Raw genomic sequence first — 18862 nt, 5'->3', positions numbered from 1 at the left:
TTTTGTCTGTTGTTTGTGTAGGGCCCACTCCAGCGGGCAGCACCCTGACTGAGATCAAGGAATGGTATTTGGAGGCAGCAGGATTTTCAGCTTCACTCTGAGGTCGTGAGTTCTTCCCTTCCAGAAAAACCAATCTATCATAAATAAATGATATCATTTGTGTTTGGCGTTTACTCTTCAGTGATGTGCTCTTAAAGTAGTCTTGTGGGAGGTGCCACAGATAATGAGAGCAGATGCCTCGTAAATGAAATGCCCCATTTTTAAGCATTAGGTAATTAAATATCTGAAAACATTTTCCTCTGTTGCAGAAATCCTCTGCGCTTTGCTAGGAAATAACATCTTGCAAATAATCCCATAAGCCTCCTGTATGGCTCAAAGCAAAAGGAACAGTTTCAAAGTGGCTTTAATCAGAATGATTTTCCTACTTAAAAAATGTCTCGGTAAAAAGGCATGTGAAAGAAGGCACGAAGCAGCAGAGCACCCCTTAGTGTGATGTTAAAATGTTTCATTGGACTTGTTCCCCTCACAGACCAAGTTCTCCCCTGACCTATGGGCTGACAGGGAACGGAAGGTGGTGAGGATGTGTGTGGTTCCCTCAGTGGACCTGCAGAGAGCTGCACAAGCATGGTATAACAAGGTTAGTGAGCGGTTCCATGCCTCGGTGACCCCACTGCATCGGTACCATGCTGCAGTCACAACCCAGGTGTGACAGGATTTATATTTTGCAGACACCGGCAGATGCTTCTGTTAATAGAGTGAGCTCCTGACTGAAAGCCGTGGCAGCTGGTGAGAGAAACTGAGGCCAGTTTGGAGACCAGGTGTGCTAGTCGAGGGCTGGCACCACACCAGTGCAGAGTCACAGCTTCCAGACAGCTCAGGGTATAGGTTGAGCTTGCGCATGCATGTCTGCAAAAATTGCGTGCAGACATTTTGCTCCACTGCCACTTTCCTGAGCAGCTTTCAAGCTGGTTTAGCAAAAGCCAAAGGAAAAGCAGAGAACACATTTTTCCCACCAATTTGGAAACTTTGGGGACAAAGAGCACTCAGTCATCTGTAGGAGCTGTCTACTCTTCCAAGGGACCAAGGCGCTGCTTTCCAGTTGGGCTCTTGGCCATCAATTTAGCCGTGCAGGATGTTGATTCTGCTGGATCATGACGTCTCTTTCAACCTGTTGACTTGTTAGAACAACAGGCACTTGGGTGGGGAGGGAGAGCAGAAGAGGAAAGGTGATCAGCTTTAGTCTACTCCAGAATCAAAGTAGGTATATAAAAACATAGGAAGGTAAGGAACAAAGGAGAAAAATGTTGTTTTTGCTGTATAGAAGATATTTTACATATGATTTTGCTCCAAGTAGGAGAATGACTGAAAGCTTAATAATCATTTAATTATTAACCTTTTCCTCAAACTATGAGTTTGCCCTGGCAAAATGCACTAAGGATCCTTCACAAGACATCCAAAGGTCTCCTAAGCTCCACGTACAGCATTTCAGGAATGAACCCCCACAGTTAGTTGTTTCTGTTGACTTGTTCTACCCAAGTGATCTTTGTTCCTTTCTCGCCTTTATTGTCTACAAGGATAAGCAAAAGGACTTTCTGGAAGCTGTTTCCAACCCAAACTTGGGTCTTTTTATCAGGCTCCTGGTACCTGGCTTTAAATGTTTAGTTTCCAATCAGCAGGATCTTTTCTTTACATGTTGCTATAGAAAAGTCATGTAGACATCTGCAATTAATAATGATTGCAGACAGAATATGCTTCTATCGCAGATCTCGGCTTTGTTTTAAGGAAATAAAAACATACATGTGTGATTGGTAGAAACCTAGAGAAGTAAGAACAAAATGTGCAGTATAGGAAGCCCAAGTGAGGGTAGGAAGATGCTGCTAATAAAAGGCTTGTGACACTGAGGATGGGTAGTTACTGTAGTAAGATAAAAGATGCAGAGGTGTATTTGCAAATCCTAAGCACAGTTACACCAATATTTATTTTCTAAATTAGATGAATGTACCCTAACCTGAAGGAAAAATTACAAATCCATTTAAAATTCAACTCAGGCAAATAAATCCACTTATGTCTTACTCCTGTATTTCAAAGAATCAACAAAATCCATGTCCTCATTTTAAAATTCTTTGAATATAATTAGCAAAGCACGTATGTGTGTCTTGAGATCTCAAGCCCAGGCTGTGCATCTGCCTGCACTGAGTCACCCTGGTGCCTGAGGCATACATACATCTAGTATGCAGCCAACTTTGGAGCTCCCTGAGAGTTACTAAGTGTGATAGCAAAATACAGTGTGGGACAGGTGGTGGAAGATTGGAGGAATGGGGACAAAAGCAGCCATGTGTGGATAGAAGAAGGCTGTCTCTCACTGGACTGGGACACATGCAGTGGTCAGACATTGGATAGAGGTCTGTACTTGCAAGGGGCATCCAGAGCTGAAAACCACGTTATGGGTAAACCACATTTGTCCAAACTGGTGCTTAAATAAGAGATGCCAAGTCCTTGTTCCCTTTCCTAGGAGTTATCTCTGTTCCATTGTTCACCTTAATTACTGGTCTCTAGAAATGTGAAGCACAGGATGAACTTACCATCATCCCCCTCTACTCAGCACTGGTGAGGCCACACCTCAAGTACTGTGTTCAGTTTTCGGCTCCTCACTACAGGAAAGATGCTGAGGTCCTGGAGCGTGTCCAGAGAAGGGCAACGAAACTGGTGAGGGGTCTGGAGCACAAGTCTTATGAGGAGCGGCTGAGGGAGCTGGGATTGTTCAGTCCGGAGAAGAGGAGGCTCAGGGGAGACCTCATTGCACTGTACAACCTCCTGAAGGGAGGTTGTGGTGAAGAGGGATTTGGCCTCTTCTCCTAGGCAATGAGCAGGACACGGGGCAATGGCCGCAAGTTGTATCAGAGGAGGTTTAGGTTGGACATAAGGAAGAACTTCTTCTCTCAGAGAGTGGTCAGGCACTGGAATGGCTGCCCAGGGAGGTGGTGGAGTCGCCGTCCCTGGCAGTGTTCAAGAGGCGTCTGGATGATGTGCTGCGTGATGTGGTTTAGTACTAGTGGTGGCAATGGTGATGAGGAGACGGTTGGACTGGATGATCTTATAGGTCGTTTCCAACCTTGTGATTCTATGATTCTATGATTACCATTGAACTCCAGGGGAATGATAAAAGCTTCCCCTAGAGCAGTCACTGTACACCCTTCCCAGCTTGGGGCCCTCCAGTGTTTCTCCACAGAGGCATGTATAGCTCCACACCTCAGCCTGCTGGCAGTGGGGCGCTGGAGGGTTTGGGGAAGGTAGGCCAGAACAACCACACTCCACAAATTTAAAAGCACTCAGAAGGCCTAACTGAGCCACTGCCATTCTGCTGTAACGTCACAGAAGGGCCCACTTCCCAGAAAAAGGTTGGGCTAGGTTAGGATATGTTGGGTCAGATTGGTGAGACAGAGCTTCTGACAGTTGCAAGCACGGAAGGATCATGAGATAGGTTTTTCTGCATGTGTCCAAACACAGGTCAGGACATAGTCATCCTTTATTTGTTCTCCCTCTGGCAGGATAAGCAGAGCATACAAACTATGTTGTTTTCGCTCTTGGGCTGTTCTGCATGTGAAAAAAAGGGATGCTGCCATTTTCCAGCTCTACCCTGGGGCTCAGGGAAGAAGTCCTGAACACCACATGGGAATATGTTCCCTGCCAGCAGCTTCCCAGAAGTTCTTATCTTGGGGGCCAGCTCTAAAGCGGCCTCTGCCATAGGGACCCAGAAGGAAGGAAGTGTGCAAACTCTTCTGGTGCCAACCTGCATGCTCCCCAGTGCCTGCTGCCGGTATGTAGGTCACTGGTGAATGTTTGCCTCTGAGCCTGTCTGCCCATCTTGTACTGCTCTGCTCACAATTAGCTCGCACTTCGGTAACTGACCTAAAAAAGCCTCTTTGTTTCATTCTAATTCATCCCATGCTTTACATTTCGAGAGAACAGTAATTAAGGAGAATAATGTAGTGCAAATACCTTCTGCAAACTCAAAGGAGAGTGTGCTCTGATTGGAGCTAGTCTTTCTCTTGCTGATGGTCAGCAAGATGGCAGAGAAGTACTTAGCCAGCATTGGGTTTAGCTTTGGGAAGACAACGGCTCAACAGAGCTTTTGGCTTAAACATGCCATACAACTCTCACAGATACTTTTTATTGTTACCTACCATAAGCAAAATCAAGGAGCTATAGCAAAACAGCAAGGAAGCAAAAGAAAAGAAAATAAATAAAGGTTTATATTGCAAGCTGTAAAATCCACCTGTTTGTATTAGCTTTCCCCAGCTGTGCATTTTGTTTCCTGCAGCCACGCTTCACTCGTTGGTGATGCTCTGAATTTCCTCTATCACAACCCTGTCCCCCCTGCTAAGTTTTGATTTGCCAACATCTATGCTCAAACAACAGAGCATGCAACTCGCTTCTCTCACATTGTTGAACTGCACAGCACAGTGCTGAGTTTCAAGCACTGCTTTTTTGCCTCAGTTTCCCCATCTGTCCTTCCTACAGGGTGTCATCTTATGAATGCCACTTCTACTGGCTCTACTTTTTGCATTTCTCTTCCTTAAAAACAAAAGAGTACGCATTCCTACTAGGCCAGCTGTGGCACCACAGTGAGAGCAGGTCCTGGTTGCATTTGTTATCTGAACAGGACTGCATTTGCAGTTTTTCAGACCCACTGCCTGTACCCAGCCCAGCCCTATTCAGTAGAAGCCTGTGGCAGCCTCTTTATGGCAGACTCCCCAAGAGCCTCACCACAAGAACCCTGCTGGGCATCAGGCAAAGAACTGTTGCAGAGACTGCATCCAGGAAGCAGTGTGCAGGCAGAGGTGGGCACAAAGAGAGCTGTGGCACCTGGCCCTGAAGCCAGGGCTTCCCAATAAGCCTAGGTTAGGTATTCAATTCCAGCTGCATTTTCTTGGGAAGCCAAGGCAACAACTTACAGTAAGCTCCTCTTAAAATCTCATTCCATTCAACCTCAGGCTCCTTGACGCAGCCTCTCAGGCCCTCAGCCTGATTTCCCGAATAACATACCTGAGCTTGCAGAATTCACCATGCAGAATGAAATTTGACCTTCCCACTACCCATAGCAACGATAATTCAGTAGAACACCACAAACCTTGGATGGCAGTTTCCCTCAGGCCATGGTATAGTAATACAAGTCAAGTAGAAGAGGAGTGAAACACAAAAGTCACGAAGCAATCCTGTCAGAGGCAGTTGGCAAAGGAGTGCCTCCCCCGCTCTCAGGACAAGGACACTCACACACATGCACTGTCCCCTCCCTTTCTTTAGGGCAGAACACTTTACAGAGGTGACATCAAATAGGAAGGGGTCAGCAGCACTATTTGCATGAGTAAGACTGTCTGGAGAGAATTCAAGTGCGCATCTAACCAGCATGTATGGATGTGCTCATTTCCATGCTGACATGCAACAGTGCTCTGATGAGGGATGCTTTCCTAAAAGCAGTGCAGTGTGGCTCAAATGCCAGACAGAAGAAAATGTGGCCAATTAGTCATCTGGCAAGATAAGTGACTGAAAGAGATGGGAATAGAGAAATAGACCCAGATCTCAAGTTCATGGTCTTCAGGCATCATGAGACAGCAGATACAAGAGAGCTCAGGGCAGCTGTGTGGCTGGAACCAGTATATGTTTATGAGCAATGAGGTGCAACAACCCAGCAGAGAGAGAAAGAAACCAAAAATAGTACAGATAGAATCAAGGTGGGGATTGACATAATGACAGACATTATGTCAAAGATGCAACAAACTCACGAGGCTACTGCTAGTGTGACAGGTGTTGGGAAGGCAGGAAGGCAGCGGCAGCAGCCTGGCAAAGCTGCAGCCCCCCAAAATCTTGGGGTTTTCAGGTCATGGCTGGAGAAAGCATTGAACAACCTAGCTTGGTCTGATGGTTGCCCTGGGTCTGAGCAGGAGGCTGAGCTGCACATCTCCAGAGGTCGCTTCTCACTTGAGTTTTCCCTTCAGCCCACAAGTGCCTACGATTTGACACAGCGATAAGGCAGCTAATGAAATTGCCATGACAACAAACTGGGCTTATGCTGGCGGTTACAGCTTCCTACAAAGAGAGAGTCTTGAGAGAGATGTTCACAAAACCCAATGAGATTAATAGAACTAGACTCATTTGAGCTTGGCTTTCAATCTGATGAAAAAAATTAATGTGTTATCAGCTTGTTACACAGCTCATTTCTGCTTGTGTTGTTTATTTATTTAATTTAAGATTAAGGGAAGGAAATTACATGCAAACTTGTGAAAAGAAGATAATTGCATCCACCCTCTGAGCAGACAACCAAAATGGCTCCAGCTGGTACACCCTGCATGGGGGAAGGCAGCCATACAACAACCAAAGCCAACAGCACACAGCTGATCACAGCCAGCCTTGTGCTGCAAAACCTATTCCTTACTCACCATGTCATCCTCCTAAGTGAAAACACATGAGGCAAAATGTCGCCAACACTGGGCCCCGAACACGATGTGGCTGCACTAATGCTTCCCCTGTCAGGCTGTGCTGCCTGCACTGCTCATGGCAAACCCCGTGCCAGCCAGGGCCAGAGACCCAGCTCCAGGTTCCTGGGATCCCCCTGACCAGGAGCAGCTGCTGGCTCAAGGCCGTCTTTGTAGGTCACTGACGCTGCCGGCTGGCTTTTCCCTTTGGCAGCGGTGCCTCTCTTCCCCGCCCTATGAAAATCAAGTTTTCTTCCAAACATGAATGTGCCCCTTGTAAGCTGATCTGCAATATAATTATTTTCTCCCTTGCTCAGCAAAGTTTGCAAAAGTGGATGTTTTCCCTGTCAAAGTCAGACAATGAGGCCTTGTCTGCGCTGGAGCATGGTAGTAAACAATTCCCACTGTGGCTGCCACCAGTTCGGCTCTCCTGATGGGAGCTGCTTACTGGAAATTCTTCATGGAGACCAAGACTCACAGTGCAAGCAGATAACCCCTAAACTTCCGTGGGGTGCGACTGCAGGAAGGGGATTGTTTTTATTTTATTGCTTCAGACATCCAAAAGCTGAGGAAGCAAATTTAAAGCTCCACAAAGCAGTCCTGAGCTGAAAGAGTGCTTGCCTCATATGTTAAAAGCCAAGAGTAATCATAACCGAAAAGTGAAAGTGCCAGCTGAGGAATGGGAGCTAATCATCACCTGTTGCAAAAGTTCTGCAAAGACCTCCTTTTTCCTTCGCGTTTTTACTGTCAGTCACCCGAGCACAAGTTGTAACAAGCTATCATCAGATCTACATCATTTAAAGAAAGTCTCAAGCTAACTAGAGCAGGAAAAAAACAATCTGCTATGTCATCCACCTCATACCTCATGCCCACATGTGCTGGCCCTGCTGCTTTCACAAGGCAGAACTCATCTAACATGTCTCCCAAAGGGATGTGAAAGGTTTGCTGGATCACGTTTTACCCTGACTCCATAGCCTTGTTTTACAGCAGAGCCCAGCCCATCCCAGGAGCAAAGCATCGTGTCAGCCAGCTCTTTTCTAAGCCCAGCACTGCCAGTGCCTGAGGCCTGGGCAGGGACCAACAGAGCTTCCTGATGGAACTGTACCTCACAAGTAATGCCCAGGGCCCTCCTCGCTGGGTGCTGCCCAGCTTCATTCGCACCCAGCAACAAGCGGCTCCTGAGGGAGTGCAGCTCTAACATTTATGCTAATGGCTCCATGCTTGACTTGACACTGATCAAAATCAGACACCTTGTCACTGGCCTTTCATTTTTCCTTCAGTAGGAAAGCAATTGGGCCAGAAACACCATGATCCTTAAAATCATCCCTGCCACGGATGCCACAAAGAGACCCATGGCTGCAGATGTGAGCCCAACACAAGAGGTCCAACAGCCAGACAAGGGCAAGCACAACAGGGCAGAGGACAGAGGGTGAAGTTCTGGCTCTTGTGAAGTAAGCGTTGGGACATGAGATGAAGGCTCCCTCAACCTGTGAGCTGGGCTACATGGAAGAATGCAGTTCTGGTTTTAAGTGGTTTGTCTCAAAGCAAGGAGGAGCACCGGCCTCTGGGGCTGAGAAGAGTTCCTGCAAGGAGCCAGGTGCCCCAGTAGCCACGCTATCTCCTCAAGCACAGACTCCTCTTTCTATGGTTGCTACCATCCTAGAACAGCCATAGAGATGTCACAGCCCTGCTGATTTGCCAACAAGAGCAGTCAAACAGCTCCAACTGAAACAAGCCAGTCCAGTCCCAACCATTGCCTGCCCCTCCTGAACACCGTCACTACCCCACAAATTGTTTCAATGTCCTCTAGCACCTCAGCCTGTGAAGTATTTTTCATCCTTACATCAGCCAGGAGCTCCATCTAACGCAAATTTGGCAGAGCCATGCTGCACACAGACCTTGCCCAAACCCTCAGTGCTCACTGAGACCTCTGTGCTGGTGTCACAGCCGCAGAGCCACACAGCAGCCCTGTGGTTTACACCATGCCATAGCTGATCAGCAAGGATTTCACCACAGGAGCTGCTCAAGAAAAGCAGTTTCTTAGTCCAGCTGTTGAGTAAGGAGTTAATGGAAAAGGGAAACCTCTAAAAATGGTACACTGCTTATGTTTGTGTTGCATCTTTTTTTAGCTGCTATTTAATTGCCTGGCTTTAGCCCACAAGACATGTCAAGCTGTGATGCTAGCAAGGGGCACCCCTCTGTGTTGGACAGGGGAACTACATGGGGCCAGCAGGAACAAGCCCAGCAGTGCAGCACCCTCAGTCCTGCCGCTCACCAGAGGTAAGTCAAAACTCACCTAGGGATGTTACTGTCAAGCTTTTCTATGTTCCCCTCCTCAGAGCTGGTCCCATCAGGGTGACGCAGCCAAGGAGCCCTAAATGCACTCAAGTACCACAGCTCCCAGCCCTGGTCATCAGGGAACTTTCTTGCTAAGTTCTTTCAGTTGCAAACCCAATGGGATAAACATTACATTTACATTCCTTTCCATTCCAAAATATAACCCTGTCCCTTAAAATAAAGATCATGGGATGAAGCCCTGAAGGGTTTCATCAGAAGCTGTCAAAAATATGCTACCTGACTACAACAACACATTTTTATTCATTTTCTCCTCTGAGATTTGTGTGTTATCTCCCATTTAACAGATCATGAAATTGAGGTGACAGCAGTGACAGATAGCACCTTGTAGCAGGCATTGTATCTACTTCCTCTAAGACGTATCTCCTCTGACACTTCACCTGGGGACACATCTTCAGACTTGTTTCCATAAAGACAGCCATGCTGTACAGTGTCTGCAAAGCAAAGATAGCAAAGATTAATCTGAATTTAGGATTGGGGAGGGAGCATGAAGGGAGCACAGAGACTTAATCTTCAACAATTTGTGTGTGTGTGTGCAATGACCCGAACCAAGCAGCAATGCTTGCATCACCAGGAATTCCTCTGCTTCAGAGTACACATGTGTTGCTGGCTTGGGTACAGAGCTCATGTCACCACAACGTGCCATCACCGTTTCCCCCCACCCCCCTCTCCATGTAACAAACTTTCAGAGTCACTTTCTAGTTCAGCTTGATTGGTTTATTTTAGTTTTACACTTTGTCCCTCACATACAGTTATTTCATAGTCCTGTACTGTTAGTTTTCTACAAAAATATCAATTTTTCAAAAGCAGAAAAGAGGGAAAGATATATTTTAATATATAAAAGGAAAAAAGCTAAATCTGACATCTCATTATATTCTTAAAAACATTCCAGTCTATTTACAGGTGTGTAAAAAACAAAATCTCCAGGTCTCTTGGTCTAGTGAGAATGTGCGCCTTGCAGGGGTTTCCTTCTCCTGACTCTAAAACCTTTTCATTTCATGTCACATTCTTGCATTATTGCCTCAAAAGACAGCATACATCATTTTTAAAAGATATATTCCAAATAAATGGGAGTATGAGGGGAAAAAAAAAAAGGGGGTGGGGGGGAACTGAGGGGGAGCAGCATTTAAATCCATAGCAAATTATTAAGCTGCAGTCAAGAGATGGTGAAACAAGGAGAAGCAAGAACAGAGAGCATTTCAAACATGCTTTGTTGCCCAGCACTGTACCAATCACTGCCTTTTGCAGCTAAAGTTGGGGTGTGTTCTTACCTAAAGTACTACATGCAGGAACCAGCATTTTTTCCAAGCACCTTCTGTTACCTTGATAGTGAACAAAACATCTACTACAGCAGAACACTGATTTCAGATAACCTTTGCATGGCTTTAATGCTGCTGCTTCCTCTGCCTTACAGAAAGAAGCGTGCAACGCACAAACCTTTTTAAAAGCACTTAAGCAACACAATTCTGTAGTTATACATCAGCCAGGTGGGACCATGAAGGGGCAGGGGGCAGAAAGAAGTCAGTGACTGGGGATTTGAGAGGAATCACCGCTGTTCTGGTTGCTGTTTCATGCATGGGAGGGGGGCATAAAAGCACTTGGCAAAGTAAACTGCCATAGGTTATTAAAAAAAAAAAACAACTTCAGCCTATTAGAAATGCTCAGAACCAGATTCCCAGGTAAATAATTTTATGTCTGATGTAATGCTACTGAACTGATAAAGTTACTCCAGACTTCCACTGACTTAAAACAAGGTTTAAAATCCTTAACATTAAGCAAAATACGTGTATTCACAAATTAATTCCCTTTTCTAAGGCATTCCAGTGAGAACTGTAAGACTCTGCATGACTCTCAGGCTGGCATATATTCTCTCTTCCAAAGAATTAATATAACACTAGTATCAAACATTTAAATGAGACAGCAATGAGCAATGAGATACATGTAACTGCTTTAAAACACATCGCTTAGAGAGACAAGGCGAAGACACCTTATTCATACAGGCTCTGAAGTAACCTGCTTGCACACCTAGCTATAAGGGCTCCTCTCCTTCACAGCATAATAGATAAATCATAAAAAAGACCAGCAAACACCCAAGATATACCATCCCCTAGGGGGCGCAAGCAGACATAGATCCAGAAGCTGCAGCTTACCCCATACGGCTGCACAGCATGTAGAGCAAACACTGCTCTCCAACTGTGGAAGAACATCACTCAGCACTGCACAGCCTCAGTGCGGGAAGATGAGATTCCTCCTGTAGTGCCTCACCAAAGACTGGGAATATGGGAGGGAGGGAAAAATCCCAGCTGCTGCTGCCAGAACAGTAAGGCAGGGGATAATGTTCCTAAATGTAAAGCAAAATGCACCATCTATTTTCCAACTTCTGTATCGTTCTCACAGCCATGCTTTCTGCCTTCTAGGAGCAGTTCAGAAGCCCCTCAAGCGCACCGTAACTCCTGTTTACAAACTTGATAGGAAAAGACTGTGTATGCACTCATTAACAAATCATCTCTCCTAGGCTGAAAATTTCATTTTTCAAGAAAACTATGAAAACAAAAATCGTGTACAAAAATATAAATATCTTTACAGTCTGCAGGCCCTTCACCTCCTACAGAGGGACAGCAAAGAGCACCTACAGGTTATTGAGTAAGCAGTGGCAGAGAAGAATAAAAATACATCTTGTGATTCAATACTGCCCTATTTCCCTGGTAATGAGCATTTTTGTTGGCTTTTTTTTTTCCTATACACATCTTGTGCAAACGCAGTGAGAAACCTCTGAGTACCTTTCCTGAATTCATGAAGAAATGTAAGGTTGAAAAGCTATACATATTTTCATATATACATTCAAATATACACCTCACTCATTTATTTTAGGCTCCAACAGCCCTGACAGTTCTGTACCAGTTCTGTTCCAGATACAGTTCTGTATTTCATGAAGAAAGACTTCCTATTAACACATCTAGCAACCAAATGCATCTTGAAGAATGGCAGGAGGAATGAAGAGAACTAGGAAAATGCTCCAGCTACTTCAGCATTGTATTTAGAGATGGAGCAAAGAGGTACCCAAATTCTTCTCTACTCTCTGAACTCTTCCCTTACGAATGCCCGAACCATCAAAGAGAGAGTTATTTGGATGGGGGCATGAGGTGAAAGTGGTGGGTTTTCAATTTTTTGTATTTTTATTTTTTTAAGAGTTTACATACTGTTCTAGTTCTTATTACAGTGGGAAATATCCTTCCCATGTACTAAGAGTTCTGTGCATAAGCTACTACAAAGAGTCTCTGACAGAGCACTAGCACCAAGGAACAGAAACGCTTCACTTCAGCCCTCCACACAATCTGCAGTTTCCCTTCTGCTGTTCTAGGTAACAAATCTGACAGTAATTGCAATCTCATTTCTGCACATGCATTGTATTCTGCAAAACACTGGGTACAATAAATGTGAACAATTCCATTTCTGCATAGATAGTTTGCCTGGTACAAAACCAAATACACCTGATTTTTAACTCAACAACAAACAGCTGCCTGTCTACTGGGAAAAAAAAAATCTCTGTCAACAGCCTAAGTTTCTCAGTCCTTTTATAAACTATTTCCTTGAAGATCCTATTTTGGAAGGATACCACGTGCCCAGCAACGGTTTACAGATCATCTTCCATATTTTGTGAAGGGGAATGAGAACTCCCAGAATACAACAGTGAGGTAAAAATACGTCAACATGCTTTAGCTTCATAGCACTCATTTCTCAGTTTGGGGCCTGCCCTCAGACGAACAGTGCTGATGCCATACAGAAAACAAAGTGTTGCAGACAAGGGAGGTTGCCAGACACAGCCATTGGTTCGCACTGCTCCAGATCTCCATTCCACTCTCTGATAAAATATACGCACACTTATTTGCCAACTGAATTTGAAGGTAGGGTCCCAGAATTACTAAATTTTGTACCCACAGGAGCTAATGCAGGCATTGTTTTGTTATCCTGTCCTTCTTGAGCGGTTACAGATGAAGTTTTTACCCCAGCGGGTGCCAGTTTTGCAACTATAGGTGCCAGCAAGGGCATCACTTTAGCACTCTGCCCTTCTGAATCCACTGGCAGACTTGCTACTTTTAAGCCAAGCGGTGCCAACTTGGGCATGGGCCTCCACAAAGTGTCAGCATTACTAGCTTCCGGGTTAGTTTTCATCTGCAAAATCGGTGGAGTCACACCAGTGGCCTCTGCCAAGTTTGCTACAGTTTTGCCATTCCCGCCACTGGTTACAGACAGGTTGGGAAGCGCATCCTTCATTTCAGCACCGATTACTATTTTCAGAACATCTGCTTCAGATGAAGGCTCCCCAGAATTCTTGTCCCCCTCAGTAAGGTCATCATCTTCCAGGTGCAACAAGAGAGGGCTTAAAGAGCCACCGCCCTCTGGAACCTCAGAAAGGTCTTTAAAAGCGCCTCCCAGATGGCCGAACTGGAAGGAAGAACCATCTGCAGTGGTGAGATCACCGGCTGTTCCGCGGCGGGCCTCTGCGTCTCCATGGGAGAAATCTGAGCCTAGAGCGCTGGGCAGCTCTGACATACCTGAAGCGTCATCATTCAGTTGCTGATTGAGAAAAGCAATCTCATTGAGCAGAGAAGTGAGGGTCTCATCAGTGTCATCACTCTCCTCAATGCTGCTCAGTAACTCACCTGCATCCAGTTCTGCTTCCTCCATTGCAGAAGCTACTTTCCTCAGTTCCATTTCTATCCTCGAATCTTTGATCTGCAGCTTGCGAAATGGCAGCTCTTTCGTTTTCAACCTTTCCCCTCCGTGATCACCATCCTTCTTCCTGGCTTGGCTTCCTACAAGCTCACCAACGCAGAGCTTTTTGCCAAAAGACTCTGGAGGTTCCTTTGCACACGATACATTCTGGAGCTGTGGAAAACCATCTTTGTTTTCAAAGAAACCTTTCACAGAACCTGTGCTACTTCTTCCCTCTCCGTCACTGTCTCCAGGACACGGTTTGCTTTTCTCTTCTAAAAGGATGCTGTCGCTCTTCCTACTTTCAAGAGGCGACACCAAAGATTTCTCAGAAGCCTGAGTACTCGCAGCTGTCGTGTTAGAATTTTTGCTTCTGTTCAGGTTTAGACTCAGGCCTTCTTCAGCAGCCAGGGATGTTACATTAACAATCTTTGGCATCATGAATGAATCTTCACTTTCTGCAAAACCAAACAAAGCACAATCCATCCTGATCCACACTAACGGCAAGATAATTCCTATTTATATTTCATTTGCTTACTTTCTCGAATAAGCTGCAATTCACAATTTAAGCAACTTGCACAGTTTTGGTTAAGCAAAGAGCCAAAATCTTAATAGTGTAGCTTTCAACTTGTAAAAAAAAAAAACCAAAAAACACTTGCCCAGTCCCTTCCTTCAGAAGGCTGGCACAGATGGAAGCAACTGTAACACTTACAGCTCTTCCAGTGATGCATGAGGAAAACAAAATCTTTGCCCTCAGAAAGATTTTCAACAGCCCCACAATCACTTTTTACTGAACTTCCCTAGTGGAATGCATTATGCCATGGACATGTTCTAGGCCTCAATTCTTTTTAGTTTGCTGAGGGTAAGAAGAATTATTTAGACTTGAGAAAGGGAAAGAGAGAGAGAAAGAGAAAGACTTGGGTTTAAAAAAACAAAAGCAAAAAACAAAAATAAAGCTCTTGTATTTAGTCCTTTAAGGACCTTCTGATCTGTTAAAAAGACTTAATAGTGATTTCCCCTGAAAACCCAGACAACAGCATCTACTGTTACTTCCTAATAAGAAAAATAGTTCAGCCTCATTTTTGCAAGGGTAGCCTTCCCTACATACATGCAGAAAGATCCATAAAAAATAAAGAGCCTACCTGAATGGGACTCTGGGGCTGGAACTACTGCTGAGGGTACTGGGTTTCCAGCAACAGTTGACAGTGTAATGGGAATAGCAGAGTTAGTAAGGATTCCTTTTACTTGGACAGGAACTGCTGATCCAGGCAGCTGAATCATCACAGAAGCAATACCTTACCCAAAAAAAGGGGAATGGGAATTCAGTGGAAACAAGATCCTTTCAGATACTCAGTCAAGCCTGGAAAATAAAATCCTTACACTTCCATGCAAGACTTTACACGGTAGTACCATCTGAAAGTGGTAAAAGGTATAAATATAGATAGGTTAGGTGACGAAAGAGATCTCAGGTTTTTCCTTCTGCCTTTACTTTCTTGAGACTTCCTATCTCCCCAGTTTGGAAACAGTAAAAATTTAACAAATTTTACTTACCTGTTGACATACTGACTGATTGTGATAATTATATAAAATTTATTTTATCAAAGTCAGGTTCTACCTCACTAAGTTGTAAAGAATCAAAAGTAAAAGGCAAAATTGAATGTTACCATGCAAACAGACATGCACATCTCTGAATGCATGGCATATCTGTTAGCGTGCTCTCACATGACCGTACCTGGCTGCGCTGTCACGGTATTGCTGACAGTTCGAGGCTTTAATTCAGCCTGCAAGAGCGTGGAGGGCACAGCTGCTACCTGCCCGGGTACCAGTGGGCTCTTCAGCGTGAGCACCTGCCCCTGGGGAGTCATCACTAGGCTTGCAGCAGTTAGTGTCAGAGAGGATGAGGTGTTCTCTGTATAAAAGAAACATGTAGATCAACTATTTTGGCACAGCACCTGTAATGGCAAACCTGGATACCCTGCAATCCAGCATCAAGCACAGGCATGCAAGAAGTGCCAGCTAGAAGGTTCATGAGCCTGAGATTAGAAAGCCGCTTCAGAAGTGACACAGGCTCCAGGAACCCCCTCAACACAGCGAGAAACAAATCCATACTTCCTCTTCATGCAGTCTAATAGCCTCAGCCCCCTAGAGTGACATTCTCAACAAACATCCCTTCAGTCTTGATGAAATTAAAAGGTGACTTCATTCAGTGACAAGTGCATTCTTTTTAACCCACCTGTGGCATGGCTTCCTTTTCTGGCAAGTATCAATGGCTTGCCTCTTCTATTTGTCATAGGCACTTTGCTCAGATCTCTGGGTAGAGCAGAAGATGCTTCTTGATGTGTGCTAGCAGGTGAGGTTACAACAGATTCTGCTGGTTGAACATTTTTCTTCTTTTTTTGTGCTTCTACAGCTTTTTGTTTGGCATACATATATTCTAGCTTCTTTAGGACAACCTCTTCTGTCTTCCCTATAGAAACATCATTGGAAAGTTAATCTATGTTCCAAAGACTCTTCCCAAACCTAAACATGTGAGGATGGAACTTCAAATTTATCACTCTGACGTGATTTAACTACTTTACAGTAGATAACCTCACCAAGTAAATAGCAGACTCAAACAAGAAAGTAATAATTACATATTTAGTACAAGTTATTTTTTTTCTTTCAGAAACATCCATGCATTTTAGAACTTCTCTGCAACTTTGATAAGAAGAAATGAGCTTCAATGTGCAGTAGCTTCTGTTCAACAAGTACCATTGGAAGACATCCACATCTCTGGAGAAATACCTCACATCTTTCCTAATAAGCATGATTATCAGCGTTATTTGTATGTTGTGTGAGTTTTCTTGGACTGATACATGCTGTTAAATAACATCTAAAAGAAAACTCGCATACAGCTCAGCATTGTTTAATGTTACAATTTTCACATCAAAACAAGATTTTTAGAAATCATGTTTTCTGTAGATGCTCACAATTTGTTGGTCCAACATGAAATAACTACACTGATCTCCTAACAATTTAGAGTTTAAGTTCTAACATGGACAAATCCTTGTGGGCCCCTTCCAGCTCAGGATATTCTGTGATTCCATGGGTCTCAAATCCCCTCACTGAGCAGCAGCTCAGAATACAGTGCAGTTCTGTTTTACAACAGGCTACCTCCTCCATCTAGGCAATACAAGTGCTAGTTTTGGTACTGATGTTACCAAGAACATAACTGTGCATACTTACGAAGCACTGAGCAGAAAAGCTGTTTTGGGAAGCAATCAGTGACAGAATTAATTTTTTTCCCCACTAAAACATACCCAGTAAACGGGAACTAAGGCTTATGTCTTGCAGCACAGAGATCTTTCTACATTTCCTTTAGGGACTAAGGAAAATAAAAGCATTTCTTATCAGTGTGAGCGTATCACACAGAGGCTTGTCAAGCCTGGCATCAAGGGCCTATCTAAATTTTATGTGAACATTAATGACTTACCCAGATCCTCCCAAGATTACTCTACTCTGTACTACAATTGAAAGCTTTTTCTTTCTATTATTATTCCATGTGGTTTGTATCTAAAAAACATCCTCACCTGAAAGTATGGAAACTTTTCGAATCAAAGTATCCTGTTTGCGCGCCAGTAAGTTCTTCTGTCCAGTAAGCTTATCTGCCTGATCTGTCAATCCCTGGATTTCATCAAAGGCCTAGAAAAACATCAGGAAAATGATTTATAAGTGAAGAACACATAAAATTACAAAATATTTTTCCTCCCAATAAAGCTTTATGAAATTTACTTAGACATTCTGATCGTCGTGAGAAAGCAGGACTCAGAATCAGGATGTGAAGTGTATCAGATGAAGCTACCTTTCCCTAAATGCAAGCTGAAAAGTGATAAACATACTGGTCACCCCTCCTCTCAAGTTCTTCCATTTTAAACAAAAAAGTCTTTTATCTCACCATGTCAGGGTACAGCTGACAAACATAATTATGTACCTGCAACTTAAGTTTTGTTTCCTGACATTTATGTGATGGGGCAGTGCACGTAAGCAGGTGACACAAAGTTGAGAGGAGTGGCAGACACACCAGAGGGTTCTGCTGTTATCCAGAATGAAATTAACAGGCTGGAGAAATAGGCCAACAAGAACTTCATGAGATTCACTGAGAAGTGCACCTGTAGTGGAACAGCTCTAGGCACTGGTATATACTAGGAGTCACCCAACTAAAAAGGAGCTTTGTAGAAGCTGGAAGAACCTGGAGGTCCAAATGAACACCAAGTTGAACGTAAGTCAGCAATACGCCTTTTCTACAAAGTAGACTACCAACACACTGTGCTATATTGAGCAAATTATTGTCAACAGTGCAGGGGGTGGTAATTCCCTCTTCTCAGCACTGGTGGTTTTCGGTCTTCTCAGCACTGATGAGGCTATACATAGAGTAGTGTCCAATTCTGGGCTCCCTCATATGAGAGAGGCATGGGTGTATTGAAACGAGCCACAAGATGATGAAGGCATCTCTCCGATGAGAGAAGTCTGAGACTCTACAGCCTAGAGAAAGCTCGGCAGGGGATCTTATGAACATATATAAATACTTGAAGGGAGGGTAGAAAGAGGATGGGGGTGATAGAGCACAGGCTTGTCTACAGAGGCTGTGGAGTCTCCCTCCTTTGAGCTCTTCAAAAGATGCCTGGACACAGGTTTGAACAACCGCCATGTGGCCCTGCCTCAGCAAGGGCTGGACCAGATGGCCTCCAGAGCTCCCTTCCAAACTCAACTACTCCGTGACACTTTGTTCAGGTTAAAGCTCCCTCACCTATGCTTCAAAATACTCACTTGCTTGAGAATGTAGCATTTGGACACCTTGGAAAGACTGTGCAACCCCAGAGCTCTCTTCAGTTTTTCAAAGAGATCTCTCATTTCGTTACGTCGCCGGCGTTCATTTGCTGTGTGTGTCTGGCGGTAATGAGCAAAAGCTTCTTCCTCAGACTTCTGCCTTCTGCTCCAGATTGGAGGATTCTGCTGGAAAAGTAACCATATGGACCAGTTCAATGAAAAAAAGGAAATGTAACAGCAAATTATTCAAAGGCATGCTTGATTTGCAATGTTTCACCAGACACCTGAAGACATCACATCATGCTATTCGTTTATTATGTCTTCATGAAAGCTCAGTGTCAGAAGCATGAAATGCCGACCAACCAAAAATGACCAACATAATCATATCAGTCCTAAAAGAAACAATCATGAGCAGCCCTTTCTATCTGTGAGCTTTCTATTTTTGCAGTACAAGGCTACGCAGGTAAGCCACAGCATTACAGCAAAATCACACATTTGACCCCAGTGTTTCT

At 44.3% G+C, this 18862-nt stretch overlaps 1 protein-coding gene across 11 annotated transcripts in view; it reads right to left on the bottom strand.

The window, feature by feature from the left end:
* Positions 1–9530: 9530 nt before the first annotated feature.
* The window catches only part of MGA (MAX dimerization protein MGA), a 57525-nt gene continuing 48193 nt past the window's right edge, over positions 9531–18862 (bottom strand). For 5 of the 11 annotated variants that reach the window (XM_042865629.1, XM_042865544.1, XM_042865794.1 and 2 more), the window contains 6 exons: positions 18351–18536; positions 17114–17225; positions 15778–16011; positions 15277–15453; positions 14687–14839; positions 9531–14002 (listed from right to left, as the gene is read on the bottom strand). In XM_042865629.1, coding sequence (XP_042721563.1) covers positions 12711–14002; positions 14687–14839; positions 15277–15453; positions 15778–16011; positions 17114–17225; positions 18351–18536 — 2154 coding nt within the window. In that variant the 3' untranslated portion in view covers positions 9531–12710. The other 6 variants (XM_042865712.1, XM_042866034.1, XM_042865876.1 and 3 more) reach the window with 4 other exon arrangements.

The sequence above is a fragment of the Lagopus leucura genome, unplaced genomic scaffold (genome assembly GCF_019238085.1).
Source record: "Lagopus leucura isolate 7727_CA_CO unplaced genomic scaffold, USGS_WTPT01 Super-Scaffold_1, whole genome shotgun sequence".
Classification (NCBI taxonomy): domain Eukaryota; kingdom Metazoa; phylum Chordata; class Aves; order Galliformes; family Phasianidae; genus Lagopus; species Lagopus leucura.
This window is presented reverse-complemented; position numbering and strand designations above follow the sequence as displayed.